This window comes from Sciurus carolinensis, chromosome 4 (assembly GCF_902686445.1).
Source record: "Sciurus carolinensis chromosome 4, mSciCar1.2, whole genome shotgun sequence".
NCBI classification, from domain to species: Eukaryota; Metazoa; Chordata; class Mammalia; order Rodentia; family Sciuridae; genus Sciurus; species Sciurus carolinensis.
Genome location: NC_062216.1, coordinates 125,614,707 through 125,636,556, shown reverse-complemented (window position 1 = coordinate 125,636,556; position 21,850 = coordinate 125,614,707). Strand labels below are relative to the sequence as shown.

General features: G+C 37.6%; 1 protein-coding gene across 8 annotated transcripts in view; it reads left to right on the top strand.

Annotated features, from left to right (window-relative positions):
- Grip1 (glutamate receptor interacting protein 1) overlaps nucleotides 1-21,850 on the top strand; it is a 379,314-nt gene that overhangs the window by 216,664 nt on the left and 140,800 nt on the right. For all 8 annotated transcript variants that reach the window (XM_047550564.1, XM_047550567.1, XM_047550566.1 and 5 more), the window contains exons 3-4: nucleotides 14,127-14,262; nucleotides 15,665-15,810. In XM_047550564.1, coding sequence (XP_047406520.1) covers nucleotides 14,127-14,262; nucleotides 15,665-15,810 — 282 coding nt within the window. The remainder of the gene's footprint in view (nucleotides 1-14,126; nucleotides 14,263-15,664; nucleotides 15,811-21,850) is intronic.

The window sequence follows — 21,850 nt, the reverse complement described above, 5'->3', positions numbered from 1 at the left end:
CCTCACTTCCCAGGTGCTCCTTTCTTCTCACCCGCCCAACTGGACACGACATGCCCCTCGCTGATCAGCTGGGTCAGGGCATCTGATCATTCTAATCCTGGAACAGTAACTCTGGTTTTTCATATCCAAATAATTATTCAACATCAGATATGGATCAAAATAGTGCAAAATAAATTAATTCCCCCAATAATATTTTATTAATTTACTAATTATTATAAATTTATTAACTTACTGAGCAATTTTTAGTACTTTAATTTCTCTTACTATTATTTAGAAATAATAGTAATATTGCAAATAAATTTCCTACTTTCATCTAAAGAAGAACTTAAACCTCTAAATATACATCTATAGTCTACAGGAGATTTCCCAGGACCGCAGGTAGAGCTCTCAGTCTCCCAGGTCTTGTCATGGACTTCATTGAAGTTATTGGTATAGACATTTGTCTTTTAGGTATTTAGATTATGACCCACAGAAAAGTAGAAACTGTGGCCATTTATCTTTGAAATGCCAGTTCCTAATATAGGTCTGGCAATTATAGGTACTCAAAAATGTTTTTGGAACAAAACAGCCCATGATTAACTATGAGGAGATTGTAGTTAACTTCTGAAAAGGAACGCTGAAGATCAAAAATAATCTGTTAGTAAGCTGGGACAATATGCTTAAGTTAACTTAAAGAATCCAATTTTTAATCATGTCAACAACTTAAAAATGCAGCTACAACTACTTACAAGTAAAAATCACAGATCATATGTTTTCCCAAAGGAAAACTGCTTGGGACTCTAGAAGCAGGCACCATTTCTAGATCTCCTGTCTGATGCTCTTTCTGATTATGGAGTCTTATGACTGTACATCACTTGGCCAGTCATGCTCTGGAAGAAAGAAGGTTTCACCAAGGTGAGCCACTTTCTATCTCTTAATAACTTGAATCATAGTTTCATTTAGATTACTAACTGATTTGTGGGAATATATGACCAATGGATTTGGGTGCTATTACTATAGAGTCCTTAAATGGACTCCAGAGGACTCCCTACTTAAGAATGAATTTCCCTGAAATCATATACAAAACTTTTCTGGGACAAGGGTCCACAGTTTTCATTACATTCTCCAAATAGTCTGTGATCCCATCAACAGTTAAATATCACTGCTAATTATTTTGACTTATGTTAATAACAGTCAAAATACAGAAGATTGAGAATCTGCATACTTATATCTTCCAAAAAAATTAATGACAGTAATGCCATGGCTAACATAAACACTATGTGACAGGTACTACTGTGAGTTTTTTACAAGAAATATGTCAGTCTTCAAAATACCCTTGAGCGTAGAAACTATTGTTATCCTCATTTTAGAGGTAAGGGAACTAAGAACCAGAAAGATTAAATAACTTGTTAATCAATTGTAACACCTAACAGCAGATTTTGACAAATAACTGATTTTGAAAAATAGAAGATCAAAATGATTCTACTTTTCATATTTTAAAAAACAATTTTTTTCACTGAATGGTTTAGGAGATATTTGATATCTGAATCAGTTGTACCAATAAGAGAGACCACATCTATGTATTCTCTTAAAGTCTGATCTAATCACAAATTATATTCCATGTTTTTTAATTATGTCAAAATGAATTCTAATGTTATGTATAAATAAAAGGAAACAATAAAAATTTTCTAGAATAATACATTTTAAAACCTAATCTAAATGTCACATACTTTAGGAGTCACAGATTTTTATATTTGGCACTGCATGTTTGTAGATTTCCTGTCTTTTGAGATGCTCCAAGAAGAAACATATAGATATTAATCCAGACTTCCCCTTCACAGCCTGAGATAAATTCTGATCATAATTTTATTTCACATGAATATTTGTGCTGGGTAATATTTATACACTGTACATCCCTGCCACTAATCTAATTTACGCTCATGTTCCCAGGGGATGAGGACAATTCTGGTACATCCCTCATGTCGTGACACAGCAGTGGAAAGTGCCAGAAGACCTTTCTCTGTTAGTCTGTGGCAAGAACAGAGACTGAAAATGCCATTTATCACAGAAACCCAGCTTTGATCCCTGCAGCTTTGCTGAACCAGGGGATATTAGGAGGAGTTTGAAATGAGTATTGGAAAAAGCATCTGTTTATTTCCTGAGAGGGATAAACTTCCTAGTGGTACCACTAAAAGTAATATACGGATAAAACTGTAGTGTGAGCAATAATATTCTTTCCAAAAGTAGTACGCAGATGTAACTCTTGTGTTCTGATGTGAGCCCCATCTCCCTTGCCATGGCATCGGTTAAAATGATCAACCAAGCAAGCATAGGAGATAACTCTGCTCCTGCTCAGACTCTGCTCCGTTATCATTCTGTTTCTGCAACATGCAGCCATAATTCTATTTGTCACAAACCACTGCTCACTGCCCTGACACAATGCCCTGTGTCAGGACTGATGTGCTCATGCCTTCAGCAGTTACTAGGATGCACCTGCAAGTGTCCCAGGCACCATTCCAGACCCTGGGGACACAGCAGAGAACAAAATGCTATCTCTGACATCAGCATTTCAAAATTTGTGACTTGCCATAGGGAGTTTTCATCGATGGTATTTCTGTTTTGCTGTTCATAGTATCTTTAAAAATGTATGCACTTGATGTATGCACTTCAAAGAGTAAGGAGCCTTACCAGTACCTGTTTTGCTGAACATGCTTCTCACTGTTGATTTAACACGTTTTCTCTTTTTATGGTGTAGCTATGGAGTGAGGGTCTTACCACTTTGGAACTTACCCCCTGGTATTTAAATCTCATTGAGTTTCTCTTATACAATATTATGCTGCATATTTGCTTCTGTTCCAATTATTCACAACTCTACAAACTTCCTTTGTTTTCTAGCTTCACTTTCTCAGTGATGGACATCAACACCCACCAATCAAATTGGGAAACCTGAGGTCTTCTTGACCCTCCTCTTCCTTGCTCCTCCCCATTTCCTATTTGGTTTCTAACTCAAGGGAATTCCTCTTCATTAACATATCTGGAATCCAAGCTACCCACATAACTAGTGGGGTATTTCAGTCTCTCACGCATTCCCTATGTATGACTTCGGCAGCCATCTATCCCCCAAATCCACCCTACCTCATAGCCTGGGAACCTGTCTAGGCTCTAAACCTCAGCCTCCTTTGAATTTAGGGGTGAACATGGAATAAGCCATACCCTTGAGTACATATGCAAGTCAGTAATGAGTTCTACCAGAGCCTCTTTCCCCTCCCCTCTGCTGAACACAGATAGGATGTGTTCCTAGTGCAGAAGTTCCCAAACTTTCTCTGTTCACAGAACCCTGGTGGCTCAGCACAGTTTTTACAGCACCCCTCAGCCAAATGAAATACAATAGTTCAATTTATAAAGTAGTTGAATCCAAAACAACATTGTGCATATTTTATCCAAACAACTTATTTACCATTTGAAAAGAAACATAAGTAGAAAGTATAAAATATGTTTATTTCATTCTTAAGTAGCCACAAGTGCCTAGTAACTGTATATGTGTGTGTGTTGGGCATTGTACAGCTTCTCAAACCCACAAATCAGATTAAGCATCAACAACCTCACTTCTTGTTTCACATTGATTTTCACAGGGAACTTGATTTTTATCATAGCAATAACCAGAAACCAGCTTTGGAAAGATAGGACATCAAAAAAACAGTGTAGTATGATCAAATATTGAACTGAACTCCCTCAAGGTAGGAGATACTGTTGTGTCCAACAGATATAAAGTATGGCTGTGTTTCCCTCAAAAATACAAAATGACCCATAGTGGACCTGTGACTTCACCATGAAACTTAAGGTACCTCTATCTATGCACAGTTTGGGAACCAAAGTTATAAGGAATAGCAGGGACACAAAATAGAAAAGAGCACAGAACCATAACTCAACATGGAAGAAGCTAACTGCTGATCAGAAACACACACCTTGGATGTGGATTATGAGCAGAAATATAAGCTCCTGTTGTATGTGGGCTATTGTTTATTTTTGGATTTGCTAATACAACCTTGTATAACTTAATACATTATATCACTTCAGTGGCTTTTTAACAGTTCTCTTTGAGCCAGCTGGAATGTTTCTCCCCAACACTTCATGTCTCCATTGCCAAACCATTGCTTCACACTAACAACAGGCCAGAGGCTAACCTTTTGTCAAACTCAAATCAGAGCACTTCTCTTGGATATTTCATGGTCTAGTCTCTGTTTGCTTTCCAGTCTCTTTTCTGCCAATCTCTCCTCATTCACCAAACCCTAAATTAGTGTCTCCATCTTGGCTACATGTTAGAACTTTAAAAAAGCAAAAACAAAACAAAGCAAAGCAAACAACAAAACAAACCCCAACTATAAAGACTTTGATCTAATCAAAATGGATCTGTTTTTAAAAACACGAATTACAACACCCAATACCAAGTAGATAATTTAAATAGCCCTGTAACTATGAAGGAAATTGAATTTGCAATTTTAAAACTCCCAAAAAAATCTCCAGGCCAACATGGCTTCACTGGAAAATTCCACCAAATATTGAAAAAAAAATTAAAAACAATTCTACGCAACTTCTTTTAGAAAACAGAAGAAGAAATGCATTTCCCAGTTCATTTTAGGAAACTAATATTGCTACCATGATACCAAAACCAAAGAAGACAATACAAAGGAGAACACTACAAGCAATACCACTCATGAATATAAATGAAAAATTCTTAATACAATATTACCAAATAGAATTCAACAACATATAATAATATTACATCAAATGACCAACTGGGGTTTATTTTAGGGATGCAAGTTTAATTCAATATTACAAAAATCACTCAATATAAAAAACCATATTATCAAGATAAAGAAAAATCACATGGTCATATCAACCAATGCAAAAAATTGACAAAATTCAAACACATTTATGAGAAACACTCTCAGAAAAGTAGAAATAGAGGGGAACATTCTCAATTTGATTAAGAGTGTATACAGGGAAAAAAAACTACAGCTAGCATAATAATGATGAGAAATTTCCCCCTAAGACTGGAAAAAACTAAGGATGTCCATTCTCACCACTCTTAATCAACATAGTGCTGGGAATCCAGTTAGCACATTTAGCAAAGAAAGGTCAATAAAAGGCATATGGATTGGAAAAGAAGAAATAAAACTGGTCCTACTTGCATATGAAATGCTTATCTTCATAGACAACTCTGATGAATTTATTAAAAAAAAAACCTTCGAGAACAAATCTGAGTTCTGCAATGCCCCAGAATATAAGATAAATATAAAAAAAATCATATATCTGTACACTAGCAATGAATATGTGTACCTTGAAATTAATAATAAAATGCCACTTACAATTTTCCCCCCAAAATAAAATACTTAGATTTAAAACTAATGAAACATACAAAATTTGTATGCTGTAAACTAAAAGAAAAAATGCTGATGAAGGAAATCAAAGAATCAAATCTAAATAGTTGGAGAGAGACACCATCTTTTATGAACTAGAAGACTCAATAGAATGAAGATGTAAATTCTTTCCAAGTTGGTAAATAAGTTTAACACAAATTCTACCAAAATCTCAACAAACATTTTTGGTAACTATAGAAGAGATTATTTTAAAAATTATATGGACAGGCAAAGGAATAATTTTTAAAAGCATGCATAAAGTGAGAAGAATTGTTCTGCCCAATTTCAAGACATTATTTAGTTACAGTAATAAATACTGTGTGGCATTAATGAAGGAACAAACACAGAGACAACCCAGAAAAAGACCCATGGAAATATGCTCAACTGGATTTTTTGGAGGGAGGAGTTAGTAGGGATCAAACCCAGGAGCGATTTACCACAGAGCCACATCTCCAGTCCTTTTTTATTTTTTATTTTTAGACAGGATCTCACTAAGTTGCTTGGGGCCTCACCAAGTAACTAAGCCTGGCCTGGAACTTGCCTCAAACTCCAGAGCCTCTGGGATTACAGGTGTACCCCCACAGCACCCGGCTCCAACTAGTTTTTAACAAGATATGAAAGCAACTTAGTAGATGAAAATAGCCTATTCAGTGAACGTTGCCAGAGCAATTAGACACGTATAAGCAAAAAAGAGGAAGGAGAAAGAGAAGAATCTTGACCAAAGTCTCATACTTTGTATGATCAAAATGAACCATAGACTTAAATGTGCATCATAATATTATAGGAATTGCAGGAAATATTTACCAACTGTAGGGAAAACAGTGGAGAAAGTTTGAGGATTGAAGGCTTAGCAAAAGAATTGCTAGACTTGATAAAAGCATGATCCATAAAAGGAAAAATCAATCAATTGGACTTTATCAAAATTTAAAATGGAGTCTCTATCGAAGACCTTTCTAAAAGCTTGAAAAGAAAGTCTGCAGACTGGGAGAAAATATCTGCAAACCATGTATTCAACTAGTATCTGTTACTTATAAGCAATTCTCAAAACTCAACATTCTGAAAGCAAACAATCTAATCAGGAAGTTGGGAAAAGGTATGAAGAGACATTCTACCAAAGAGGTTATACAGGTGGCAAATAAATAGACACCAAAAATTACTCAAAAATTAAAACTAGAATATCACTAAACACATATCAGAAGGGTTAAAATAAAATAGTGACAACACCAAATAATTTTTAGGCTGCAGACAAACTCAGTGACTTACACTGGTAAGAATGAAAACAGTACAGCTACTTTGGAAAACATTTTGGCAGTTCATTAGAAAACTTAAATATGCAACTACCATATGACCCACAAATTATGCTCGTGGGTGTTTATTCTAGAGAAATGAATATTTATGTTCACATGAAACCTGTAAATGAATATTTATAGCAGCTTTAGTCATAATAGCCAAAAAACTGGAAATAGTCAAGATGTCCTTCAATAAGTGTGTGCTCAAACAAACTCTGGCATATCTGTGCCATGGAATACCACTCAGCATTAAAAAGGAGAGAACCATTGCTACAAGCAAGAACTTGGACAAATCACTAGAGAATGAGGCTAAGCATAGAAAATCAACCCTGAAGATTTCACTGTGTCTAATTCCATTTATTCGACATTTCAAAATGGCAAAATTTTGATAACAGATACTAGGTTAGGAGTTTCCAGAGTTAAGAAAAGGATAAAAATAGGAGGCATGCGGCCGTCCCTATAAAAGAGTAATAGGATGCTTGAGGTGAGGAAAATGGTCTGTGTCTTGACTTCATCCATGTTAATGTGCCAGATGTGATATTGTATTACAGTTTTTTGTTTTGTTTTACAGACTGCATTTTGATTCATTGTACACAAATGGGGTACATCTTTTCATTTCTATGGTTGTGCACAATGTAGATTCACACCATTCATGTAATCATACATATACATAGGGTAATGATGTCTGTCTCAGTCCACCATCTTTCATACCCCTCCTCTCATTTCCCTCTATGTAATCTAAAGTTCTTCCATTATTCTCTCACCCCCCACCTCCCCATCCCCATTATATGTCATCATCCACTTATCAGGGAAAAACATTCAGCCTTTGGTTTTTGGGGATTGACTTATTTCGCTTAGCATGATATTCTCCAGTTCCATCCATTTATCTGCAAATACCATATTATTCTTCTTTATGGCTGAATAATATTCCATTATGTACATATACCACAGTTTCTTTATCCATTCAACATCTCTAGTAATTAGAGAAATGCAAATTAAAACAACTCTAAGATTTCATCTTACTCCATTAGAATGACTATTATCAAGAACACAAACAATAATAGATGTTGGCATGAATGTGGGGGAAAAAAGCACACTTTTACATTGCTGGTGGAGTTGCAAATTGGAGCAGCCACTTTGGAAAGCAGTGTGGAGAATCCTCAAACAACTTGGAATGGATCCACCTTTTGACCCAGTTATTCCACTCCTCAGTTTATACCCAAAGGACTTAAAATCAGCGTACTACAGTAACGCAGCCACATCAATGTTTATAGCAGCTCAAATCACAATAGATAGATTGTGGAACCAACCTAGATGCCCTTCAACAGATGAATGTATTACAGTTTTGCACTATGTTACCATTGGGGAAAACAAGGTCAAGGGCACAAGGGATCTATGAAAATCTACAATTATCTCAAAATTTAAAATGTCTTTAAAACTTAATATAAAAAATCCCATAAGCAGATATTCGGATTCTATTGGACTGGGGTGGTCCTGGGCATCAGCATTTTAAAAGCTGTCCAGGGGATTGCCACTTGCAGCCAGCATTGAGGAATTACAGGTGGAACTAATGGATTTGCCTTTCCCAGAACCATAGAATTCCCTGCCTTTTGTTGCTGCTCTGCTTTAACACCTTCCTTCTCTCCTTTGCCTGCCTGATGCTGTCCTGTTCTGCTCCCCTGAAGGATCCAGAATCCTGCTGGCCCAGGCTGAGCAGGGGCCTTGCAGGACACACCTCCCAGCCCTTCTTTTACTCTTGAATTGCCTTGCACTCTGTCATCATCATAGTTTGTGTCTGTTTCTCCTCTTTCAACTCGTGTTGCTAATATCCACTTTGTACATGTAGTTCCTGAATGTCGGGTGCTCATCAAAAATTAGGGGTAACTCCCCTTTTCTGTGATAATACTTTCTTAAAATAAGCAATGAGGCAGAAGATTCCAGGCACCAAGGGTTTCACAGAACAAAATGCGATTATTAAGCTACATAGGGTGCCGTACATTTTTTTCTATGCAAAGAGGTGTTACAAAACATAAGGTGGTCTGATGTGGGTCCAGAACGCCATGTGCCTGTGACACTTTTCTTTCTCTTTTTGTTTGTTCGTTGGTTTGTTTTATTTTCCTACATATCTGAGTAAATGTAGACTCTTACTAATTTGGGGAAGCATCTAGACGCTGAGGGCTTTGCCAGCCTCCCCACCCCCGTCCTCTGTGTCTGCAAGTCTGCTTCTCTTTACAGCCTCTCAGGGAGACATGATTGGTAGTGTGACATCCAATCACAATTCCATTACCTCTTTCAGAGAGGTGTCATGGCTGGCTCTCCCCACTCTTTCACAGCAGTATTAAACAGTGAGCTAGTGTATATTGGCAACCCAGTTTTTCACAGAATCTTTGCAAGGATGTATGTTCTATTTTTTTTTTTTTTTTTTGCGATAATGTAAAATGTATCTTGTACCAGAAACATCATATTGGTACTTTTATTGATATCGTTAACTTTATAGACTAATTTAGGGAGAATTGACACATGCTTTATGTTGGGTTATGCTATCACTGGAATATTAGTTCCTAGATGGCCAGAGTTTTGTCCATTTTTTCTTTGGGCTTTATCTTCAGTGCTTAGAATACTGCTTGGAACATGGATAACACTCAGTCTTTATTGAATGACGGAATGGGTTGCCTTTACATTTATTTTGGGTTTCTCTTTAGGTCTGTTTTTAGTACGGGGATTGAACCCAGGGAGCTTAACCACTAAGCCAGAGTCCCCAGCCCTTTTTTGTATTTTATTTAGAGACAGGATCTCTCTGAGTTGCTTAGGCCTCACTAAGTTGCTGAGGCTGACTTCAAACTCATGATCCTCCTGCCTCAGCCTCCCAAACCGCTAGGATTACAGGTATGTGCCACTGTGCCCCACTTTCCATTTATTTTGACCTTATATCCCTCACAACTCTTTTAAAGTTTTCTTCCTATAGCTCTAGCACATTCTCATGAATTTTTCCTGAGATTTGACTTTTTGGCTATTGAAGCAGGTGTTGGGTGGCGGTTCTTCTCTTTCTACGTTGACTTCTAGCTGACTGTTGTTTGGCTATATAAAGGCTACATATGTATTACTGCATGCATATTAATTTTGTAAAATGCTGTATTATTAAATTTTTTTATTTGTGTATAAAAATTTTACATAATTATTTGCTTTTGCCAAGTGTCATTGTTTTTCTTAAAATTTTCTAGAGTTCAGTAACTTAAGAGAGAAACAACAAACAACTAATCCCATTCTATCAGTGGGATCTTGTTGGTGATGTGAGTAAGCAGTGGTACAGATATAAACCTGTAATTTCTTCTCTAAGATAATTAAATATGGTGATTAAGGAAAACGTCAAATCCAGAACCATGTTATTCCTTGCCATTCAGGCATCATCTGTTCTCTGTGCTGCTTGCTAATTTGGAGAAACTGTAATGTTTGCTCTTTGGTCCTCTTCATTTGGGGAGGAATATTTGCAATTTAAATCACAAAAGAAAGAAATTGTCAGTACATATTGACTTGCCCAAGTTCCCCTGTTTTACTGCAGTGTTGATTCACTAAGCCTTGATATATAAGTGAACTCATGCAAATGAATGCATCTGTCTTCATTTCTCTTTGCCATTAGATCATTATGCAAACATTAAACACCAAAAAAGACATCAAATGATTGATTACTTGTGCAGAGAATGCAGGTTAGCTGAACGCAAACTCCAGAAGCAGGTTCCTCCCTTTCCAACTTCTTCTTCTCTCCCACCCCCTTTGAAAATACCTATAACAGGTTTAGTCAATTCCTTTGGGACTAAAGATACTTATTGGCTGTCAACATTCTTATGATTCAGTGCATTTCCTTGCAACAATATTGTATATTTACTCCTGAGTTATTACCTAATTTATATCCCTTCTTGGGTCTGCTCTGCTCAGCTAAACCTGATCAATAATTACAACAGATTGGTCAGAAGACAAAACTGTGAAATAGATGTTGCATTTGGAACCCCATCCTTTGTTTTACATTGTTTCAAGGACTGTCTCCTCTGTGCCTACCTTCCTCACAATCCACCTGTGGAACAGTGGCCTACGACTCTGCCTCTGTGACTAGGCTGAGCATCCAGAGGATAATAAGGGCCTTCATTTTTTTTCATCTTTGAGTTTCATTGATTGGGTCATAGTAGGCATTCAGTTAAGTTATTGAATGCACAAATTACTCCAATAACAGGGATATAAATATTTTCTTTCTTGTTATTAAAACTGCTCTTAGGAAAAGGTTTGAAATATTTTTAAATGAGAGGATAGTTGACTATTTCCAGTTTAAAGGGTAGCCAGATCAATGGATTTATATGTTTAGAGAATAAATTAAAATAGTCATTGAGTTTTTCTAGATTTTTAAGATGCAGCCAGAAACCTGGGAAGGACTTGAGTTCCTTCAAGACAAAACTGCACTGTCCTCTTTCTCCCTGAGACTTCTTCCAAACCCATGTGATGGTATTCCATTTTATGCAAGAAGTATATTCTTGAAAACCTGAGTAGGGACAAAATTTTTTATGAATGGAAACTTACTTCTCACATGCCTGGTATTATGTTTCATAGTTGTTTCTTTATGAATTTCTGGTTCAGCACTTAAAAACACTATGCTTCCCATGCTTCAAGAAGGATCTATAACTGGGTACCGTGGCACAAACCTGTAATCCCAGAAGCTCAGGAGGCTGAGGCAGGAGGATGGCAAGTTCAAGACCAGCCTCAGCAACTTACAAAGTCCTAAGCAGCTTAGTGAGACCCTGTCTCAAAATAAAAAATAAAAAGGGCTGGGAATGTGATTCAGTGGTTAAGCTCCCCTAGGTTCAATCTCTGGTCACACACACACACACATAAAGAAAAGAAAGTCCCATCATCAAAGTTTAAATATACAGGATTACTCTGCATAATTCAAGAAGATGCAGAGAATTCTTTCTTGGCCAAAATTGCTAGGCACTTCACAGCTCCGTGGTGAGAATAGTCACCCACCATTTTTTCCTGTCATCTTTGTTACTTTTTTAAAAAACTTATTATCATTATTATTATTATTATTATTTTGATTCATTGTACACAAATGGGGTACAACTTCGATTTCTCTGATTGTACACGAAGTAGAGTCACACTGTTTGTGTGATCATACATGTACATAGGGTAATGATGTTTGTCTCACTCTATTATCTTCCTTCCCCCTACCCCCTCCCCACCCCTCATTTTCCTCTACACAATCCATCCTTCCTCCATTCTTGCCTTACCATCCCCATTATGTATCATCATCCACTTATCAGAGAAATCATTCGGCCTTTGATTTTTTGGGATTGGCTTATTGCACTTAGCATGATATTCTCCAACTCCATCCATTTACTGCAGATGCCATGATTTTATTCTTCTTTGTGGCTAAATAATACTCCACTGTGTATAAATACCACAATTTCTTTACCCATTCATTTATCCAAGGGCATCTAGGTTGGTTCCATAATCCAGCTATTGTGAATTGAGCTGCTATGAACATTGATGTGGCTACATCACTGTAGTATGCTGATTTTAAGTGCTCTGGGTATAGGCCAAGGAGTGGGATAGCTGGGTCAAATGGTGGGTCCATTCCAAGTTTTCTGAGGAATCTCCACACTGCTTTCCAAAGTGGCTGCACCAATTTGCAACCCCACCAGCAATGTATGAGTATGCCTTTTTCTAGTAACTTTATTTAAAATTTAGGCATTGCCTCCTACCAACAGAATTTGTAGAGGTTATTTGTTAAGTTCATCTCTTCAAATATCAACTGGGCCCATGTGGGTTTCTATGGTGCATGTGAGGGGCTGTTTTGTTTTGTTCTAAGGAGACAAGGGTGAAGTGCACAACAATGGACATGGTTACAAATTCTTCAGGTCAGTGACATAAAATAACCTGAATTTTAATGCCCTTGCCCAGAATTTTGGTTCTTGAATTTCAATCCTTATTTGGTCTCTCATATAAAATGTAATGCATGAAGCTGACATCATAAGCATTCACAGCCTCTCTCTCCGCTTCTGCATTGAAGGGCAGTGTCAGCTCATACCCGTAGGGCTGTGAGACTGAAGGGTCAAGCAGGCTTCCAGCGACGGTGGGCTGGGACTCAAGTATCACAGTGCCTGGAAACTTTGACTGCCCTGCCGGGAGTGACATTCTCTGTGGCTCTGAGGAAGTTAGTGACCTGATGACCCTTGCTTCCTTCCCCCAAGCACTCCGTTCTTCTCACTAGGCTAGATGAGAGATTTCTTTCTTTCCCTGATTTGAATTTTTCATTGGATTATATACCAGCAGCAACAATTTTTAAACGTTGATGATAAGCATGCATAGAGATTTTTAAGATTATAATGAACTGTTACATGTAATTAAGAAAAGGACAATCTTTATTTTTTAATCTGACTTTGAAAAAGCAAGCCTGTTCTTGCATTTTAATGGGTGTCTTTGATATTTCAGAAGTTCATAACCCTGAAATTGAGGGTCAAAGCAGGCCTTTGATTCTGGAGAAGATGGAAAAGCACCTAGCTTCCCCATTTGTACCCAGAAAGAGTGCAAGTAGGAAAGAGAAGAGTAATATCACAGGAGTCTAAAGCACTATTTATCATAATTAGCTTCTGGACAGGTGAATATTGACCTCATTTTTATTTCTGAAAGGAAAAATATTCTTAACATTTTCTTACCTTCTGTTTTGTGAAAAATGAAAAGATTTGAGTTCCCTCTTGGTGTATAGACATTATTCCCACAAGATCTGTGAGAGTTTAAAATCATGTTGCATATTGATCAATTGACAGAGGTTACCCAGAAATTCTGAGAACCAATACTGCCTTGCCCTACTGAGGGAGGAAGTCCAGCAGGAAATAATATCAGTTGTTGCTTAAGCCATTTGGTACTTTGTTTTTGAAAGACAAAAAAAGGGTAGTTGATAATATTTTTCTTGAACCTGTGGTGAACTATCTTGTCCTGTCTTCTTGGCTTCCTAAACTGAAATATACCAGGAACTAGGAGTCTGCACAATATGCATTCATGTTATTATTTAAAATCCTGTTCTAACTTCTTATCTGACAACTTTCAGTTGTCCTTTTTGGAGTTACAAGGACAGAATTCAGAGAAAGTCACTAGGGAATAGTAGGAAACAGGGTAAATATCATCATTGGTACATAAGTCTATTTATTGCCAACCTAGAGCAAACCACCCCACAGGTGCCAGGTGAATAAACCCTCCTGGAATACCTGCCTTGGTATTATCTGTGTATAGCTCTTTACAAGACACTCTGCAGCTTAGAATGGAAGGAGACCATGAATATCTTTTCTCATAGAAGAAAACGTGAAAAAGAGTTTCTGGGGAGAAGTCACCTAATCATGAAACAACATCTGTGGCCCTGCTCTCATTTAACAGGACAAACGCTTTTATTTTACAGAGGAATTCAAGGGCTCCACCGTTGTCGAACTGATGAAGAAGGAAGGCACCACCCTGGGTCTGACAGTGTCCGGAGGAATTGATAAGGATGGCAAGCCAAGAGTGTCCAACCTGCGGCAGGGAGGAATTGCTGCTAGGTACCTGCCTCGGGAGGGAGATGTGGGAAAGGGACGTGGGGTGTAATTAATTCAAAAATTAAAGCTCTATCAGAAAAGGTCACTAATAAATAAATGACAGTTGCCATCTGTCAGGCAGCGCGTCCCTGCAGAAGCTCAGCAGGGCTTGTTCAGAAGCTGCTCCCTGGGCCTGCCCGTGGCTTTTCTGGCCCATGCTGAAGTCACTAGGGAGATTTCTTGTGTCATCTCAGGAGCAGCCAGCCTCTCATAAAGTTTTAATTTTAACATGCGTATATGGATCCAGACCTAGATGTGCCACCAAACAACAGACGAGCTGCAGTGGGAACGAGACACAGATTTTCTCAATTAATGTGAAGCAGATGACCCATGTGATATGTCCAGGGAAACTGCCACAGGAGGAAAGGGCTAGCCAAGAAGAGTTGGAGGCCCAGCGCCCCATTTCCAAGTAAAAGTTTTGCTTTTCTACTTTTTCTCCTTGCGAGATTGCCCTTTCCACTAAGATAAAAGGACAGTTTCCAAAGGGCAGAAGGCTTAGAGGAGAAGATCTCACTTTGCCCTTCTTCCAATGAACTGCAAATTACTCTAGCATTGCCAAAGGCAGAATGTCTTAACTACTGGGCCAGGGTGGGCTTGCTTTACAGACACATTTAAATTTACCTCAGCAAGAGGACATGGGATTATAGAGCTTTATTAAAAGTGAGATCAATGGTCCTTAAATCCTGGACACCAATGTTCTTGTCCACTTAATTCCAAGTTAAAGTTTGGAGTTCTTGTCTCATAAAGTGTCATCTGAAATAGTGACTACTTTTGATAATCAACCCACATATGTAGTTTATAAGCTCAATCTAGCTGATTGCTCCCTCATGCAAAGGCGTCATGCATCGGAGAGGCTGACAGAACAGGAGACCTTAACCCTTCTCCTTCAGACTTTAAGAGACTTTCTTGGGCCCTGGACAAACTCCGTAGTGAAGCTATTGTAACCTGTGAAATGTCCAAAAGGCAGGCAGCAAAAATGAGAGAGACTAAAAAAGAAAAAAAACGGAAGTATCTGGGATCTGGATCCATTCCCAGAGAACTAGCCCTTAAGGGGCTGAGCAACTAAAAAATTAAATAAATAAAACTGTTTTATGGTGCTTTTAAAAATGGAAAAGGTTAGAGGAAAATCATAAAATAGCAACATACCCGGAGAAGATCTTCTAAAGTGTGACAGACAGCTGAGAAGACAGAACCCACTGACACTGTGCTATGCTCCTTTCCTCAGGGGCCAGTCACATCCTGGGCAGTAGGGACTTCTCTATGCCACCTTCTAAACTTGCTTATTCGTGAGGGGAAAGTGGAAAATGGATCCAGCCTGGCCTGGGGAGAGGATGGGCCCGCTGAATTAACACTGTCTATTTTGCAGAAGTGACCAGCTGGATGTGGGTGACTACATCAAAGCTGTGAACGGGATCAACCTGGCCAAATTCCGCCATGATGAGATCATCAGCTTGCTGAAGAATGTCGGGGAGAGAGTGGTTCTTGAAGTGGAGTATGAGCTTCCACCTGTGTGTGAGTAATCACAATCTGGGGCAGAATAACGGTACCACATGGCTTCCTAACACGCCTGGCTTCTGTTGTTCCCTTTTGTCACCAATGTCTCATTACAGCAAGGTCAATGCAGAATGTCTTGATATTTTTTAAGTTTTTGATTTGAAAAATATATAGCCTCATCTGGAAAAACTAAAAAGAGAATAAGTAACAATGAAATTACCTAGGGTCCATGTTCTTTTAAGGTGATGTGGTCTGTGTACACTTTTGCCACTCAAGCTATTTTAATAAACAATATAACCATAGAAACGAAATGATGTACCCCTTTGTGTACAATGAATCAAAATGCAGTCTATAAAAAATTTTTAAAAAATAAATAATAAAAAATAAACGGTTATATACATAAATATATTCTGTTCATTAAGTACTAGGTTTTGCACTTAGATTTAGGGAAAGCATGTTTAGCATGTTTTATATTGACTCTTGTATAGATATGTTTATGTCCGAAACAAAAATAACCTCAGATCCCATTATTATCAAATAATAATAATGGTAATAACAAGAGCAGCTAACACATTTTGAACACTTACTAAAGGCTGAAATCATAAGAAAGTTGACTCACATTGATTTACATAATCCTCACCAGAAACAGTGTCAACAACAGAGGTGAACTTTAATTTATCTAATAATCAAGTTCAAATCCCAACTTACCCTTTTACAAAAGACTTACTTTAAGAAAGTTACTTAAACTTTTTATGTCTCAGTTTCCACATCCTTAAAATGGGGACAATATTAATTTCTTAGTTACTCTAGAGAAGTAACTAAGTTAATATTTATAAAACACTCAGAACAGTGTTTGGTGCTATAAAAGTTTTTAATAAATAGTAGATCAATCAATCAACACTGCAAGGTAGTCATTATTGCTCTTTTGCTCACTTTACAGAGGTCTACGAATCTTTCCCAAATTAGTAATCCTAGTCTGCAAAGTCCATGTTTGAACCCAGGCTGCCAGATTTCAAAGCCCATGTGCTTATTCATTTAAGGTGTACCCTGTGCTATGTATTACTGCTGCTCTGCATTTAAGCTGTGCTATTTTAGAACCACCTCTCTGATTATTAGTTATTCACAGGTTGCTATCCTTGAAATCTCTTTGCTCTCTCCTACTGGTGAGAACACAGATTAAATATTAGGAGTTGGTAATAATTCATTTTCAGTAATGATTTATATTCCAGCCACTGCTACACTCTAGGAGCTTGGGGTACATCGGTGGAATATAATGTCAATTATAGCAGGGGAAGACAGATAATAAAACAAAGACATAATAAATAAGTAAATTATATAGTATGGGTCATGAGTGCTATGAAATCAGAGCAAGAAAGTGATTAGGGGTCATGGAATTGGGGTGGAATTACAATTTTAAATTTGATGGTCAAGGAACAGCCACTGAGAAGATGACATTTGTTCATGACTTGAGGGAGGGGAGGGGAGTGGCCATATCAATTTCTGGAGGAAGAGAGTTCCAGGAAAAAGGAACAGCTAGTGCCAAGACCAAAAGGCAGGAATATGCCTGGGTGATTCTAGAAACATAAAGAAAGGTAGTGTTGCTGGAGCAGAATACTCAGGAAGAGGATTAAGAGATGAGATTAAAAATGTAAGGTGGGAGGTGTCCTCAGAGACTACTGGAAAGACCTTCAGTTTTTCTCCACATGATGCAGGAAGCCACAGTATGATTTGAACAGAGAAAAACACGATCTGATTTGTTTTTGAAGGCTCTTTCTGACTGCTGTGTTGAGAATAGACTTCAGATATAGGGCAAGAACAGAAGCTGAGGCTATTGTACTGATCCAGTGGAGTAATGGTGAATGGAGATGGTGAGAAGCAGTCAGATTCTAAATCAGTCTTGAAGACAGAGCCAACAGACTTCCTAATGGCCTTAAGGTGGGCTGTGCAGAAATGAAAGAGTCAAGGGTAGCCCCAAGGTTTTGAGTCTGAGCAACTGGAAGGATGGAGTTGCCATTTAACTGGGGTGGGGAAGAATGTGGGAAGAGATGACCTGGGGGAAGATCAGGAGGTCATTGTTTGATATTTGAGATGTGTATTTTATATGCACAAGGAAATGTCAAGAAAAGAGTTGCAGATAAGGTTTGGAATTGGGGTGTAAGATCTGGACTGGAAATGTGAATTGAGCATGATGGAAGTAGAAATGATGTTTGAAGCTTGGGGACCGAATTAAGAGCACTTGGAATATGTACACAGTCAGTCACAAGTACCTATTCTTAATATAAAATGTAACAGTACTCATTTTATCACAAAATCAATTTGTTTATGTTAAAAAAATATTGCTAGATTTTTTTCACTTTAAGCAAGAGTAAGATAGTAAAATAGAGTGTGAAGGTATGGACTGGTTTACTAATTAAATGTCTGCCTTGTCCACTTCTAGCTTTGTGAACTCTGGATGTGTGATTTAAGTTCTCTAAGTCTTAGGTTTCATACCTGTTAAGTGGCTTTGATTCTTGTAGGATGTTTGTTAAGGAACACAGGCTATCATCACATAATCATTATTTAGACTATTATCACACACTTTGGTAAGGAATTAATAATATTAACCATCATCATTATTATTAGTTATTATTATTCTTTCACTGAAAAGTACTGTGGTTTTTCTCTTCTTTATTTATTACAATATTATAGTCATACACAGTCATTGGGTTCATTTTAACAAAATTATACATGCACAGAATTTGATTTACTCCATTTTAGTTCCCCATGATCCCATTTTCCTCCCTTCCATTCTCCCTCCTTGTTATCTTGAATGTTAGGACAGTCAGTGTGCTTGGAAATCACCATCTCACATCATTGCTGAGGAGTTAAGAGAGCCAGATATCTAGAGCCAATGCTACTTGAATATGAATTTGCATCACATTGGGTATATAAATATCACTCAACCATTACCTCTTCCTAAAGGCGCTGTTAGTATAGCTTTCAGGGCATGACCCATAGTGGAGATGGCCCAGTATTTTGGGTGATTCTGAGCTGGGTATCTGGGGAAAGACTGAAAGGAAACAGTACAAGTCAAGTTGAAAAAGGAACAGCATTCCATGCAGAGGTGCAGCAAGCGGGTGAGACAATATAGCCCAGTGTGCAGGGTAAACCATGAACAGATTGGATTTGTTAGAGCACAAAGGGAATAGCAGAGAGGCCAGGGATAGGGAAGAGGTCAGAGAAGTCAACAGGAGACAAACAAAGAGAGCCTTTTACACCACATTGCTGAAAGTTGGATGGCATCAAGAGGGCCGTGAGGAGTCATTAAAGGTCTTTAAAACTGCCTCATTAGATTGGGACTTTTAGGTTTATCAATTTGGAGGCCAACTGAAGTGTAGACCAGAAGCTATAAGCCTGAAGTCTTCTATAGTTTTCCAAAGGAGAGGTGATCTCCTAAATCAGTATTGCATCCGTAGAGTTAAAGAAGAAAGGATGGATGTCAGAAATGTATTGGAATAAAAGCCTGTCATAACCCAGTGATTATACCAGCTTTATCTGCCTCACATAATAAAACTGATGGGAAAAAAAGGAATTTTTGAACACAAAAATGTGAATTTTTATGCTAGAAATCAGATAGAAGAGGTCTATTCTCTGAGGATGATCTGTGTCTCTTTTTATTATGTTTGGAGAAATTAATAAGATCTTTGAGTTCAGAAAGGTCGGAGGGATTAGCAAGCCTCCACTCTACTTAGCTAAGACTGCTAGAGCAAAACAGACCACCACAGCTGAGGCCCTGGGAGGAGAACTGACGCCGAGAGATAAGCTGCCCAAGGCCAAAGCCAAAGCCAGTAACTCTCTGCAGATCACAGCAATTTGAGGTTCAGCCAACCCCAGAGCTTAGAAAGAGCTGGAGAAAGGATGTGTGCGTCGATGATCTTGATAGAGGAAAGTTTGACCTTGGGCAAGCCACTTATCTTTTCTGAGATTCAGTTTCTTTACAAAAATAAAATGATTGGTCTACATGAGTTTTATATTTCTTTTTAACTTTCAAATTATATGATGCTTTGAAACTGTATTTCAGGCGAATATGACCCAGCAGTTTCTCAGATAATTATGCATTAAAAGTCAGACTAGGGTAGTGCCTTCAAACTTTATGTCACATAACCCCTACAGAACTTTGAAATATTAAATAATTCTCATCCATTTTTAGTTAACACCTAGAATTCTTTATCATAAGCTTACATAGTTGGAAAGAGTGTAATTTCTAGCAAGTTGCTTATTTACATACTGTTTCCATTTAAACCTTGGAGCTACAGATTTACTTATTTATTAGCAATGTCTATAACATAATCTGATTGGCAGAGGCACTCCTCATGGTTAAACCATTGACTGAGTCAGACTAGCTTTTTATGAAAAGGAGTCTTTTCTTAATTCAGCTAAAGGTGTTAAAACATGTCACTGGACAATTCTAATATTGATGGACAGCAGATCGATGATGGTGGTGGTGGCGATAGAGAGCAGAAAGGGGTTGTAGTTCAAGGTTTCCTTCATGAGGTTCATTCTGGGATTAAGCATAAGAGAGCACCACTTCTCAGGAAAGCTCTTCCTGTGGCAGTGGGAAAAAGAGGACAAGCCTGGCCACATGAGCACATTTCTAGCCTCTACTAGCATCTCTTAACCTCGCAGTGGTGCAAGTAAGAACCATGAGCAAGGGTAACATAATGAAGTAGTGAAGTATACAATCCCTTATCTCCTGTTGAGTTGGGGAGGCAGAGAAGGAGTACATAGGTTGGAATGATCTCATCTACCAAAGTAAAAGAACTATATAGAAGCATGTGCGTGTTCACATATCGAACAAGTGATACCAAAATAGTGAAGAGCAGTTTAACATTGTGAAATTAGTCTTTACCTGGCCCTCTGATTCTTTGGGTAAGACCTTAATTGCATCTTTGAATACTCATGCACATATGCAAAGTAATGAGTAAAGTTCAAGTGACCAATATGAGACACCTGGTTCTAGGCATAAAACTGAATCAATTACCAATAGCCTGTTATGTAAACCAAAACTGTGAAGATCAAATCTGTTTCATTAATTATGATAAAATGCAGTGAGCATCCACACTTATCATTGTAAATGATGGAGAGCAATAGTGTAGATAGTGTAGATAATCTAAAGCTGTAGATAATCCCAAAAGTCGTTATAGTGACTTCAGATTTGATTGTAAGATATTGTGGTCATCAAGATTTAACTAAAGCAATGTTAAAATTCCAGTACTTTGCATTCCCAGATCAGACATCCAGTCAACAAGGACAGGTGGTCCAGAATTAGGATTTGGTTGTACATAATTGAAAGATGATTTAATGATTAAATAAAATAATATTTGCAAACCATCTTGCAGATGTCTGGGCACAGAGTAGATGCTATTGGCTATTTCTCCCATATCCTTTGCTTTTCTCACTTACCAGGTGAACAAAAACATGTTCTTAACCAATTTCTTCAAGTGGCTTGTTGGGTCATGGAAATTAAAAAAAAAAAAAAATTTTGGTTTGAACCCAATTTTGTTTTTCATTTAATTAAAACTATACCTCAACTCTCTCAGTTGTTTGTACTGTTCCTAGTTGATTGGAATAAACCATAATTCCCCTGGTAGCAAGAATATGACATTTAATTAAATCAGCAGTATACCAAAACATTTGTTCAGCTGCAGGTTTATGTTGTTTTTCAGCAGATCCAAGTTATTTTTGCACTTTATGTCCTAGCCTGTTAATGTGCAGTTTTGTAAATTTAAATGTGTACTTTTCATAAACATTTCTACAGTATTCCTTTGAGGCTTAAGATTTTCTGATAATTAAAAATAATTATAACTAATGCTTAATTAAAATATTAGCTATTTCTATAAATGGCAAGGAAAGTATTTTTTAGAGATACCTTTAAATTCTGTCTATATATAGATGCTCCCTGACTTATGATGAGTTTATATCCCAATAAACCCATTGCTAAGTTGAAAATGTCAAAAGATGAAACTACTTTTAATGCACCTATCCTGTCAAATTGTATTATTTAGCCTACTCTACCTCT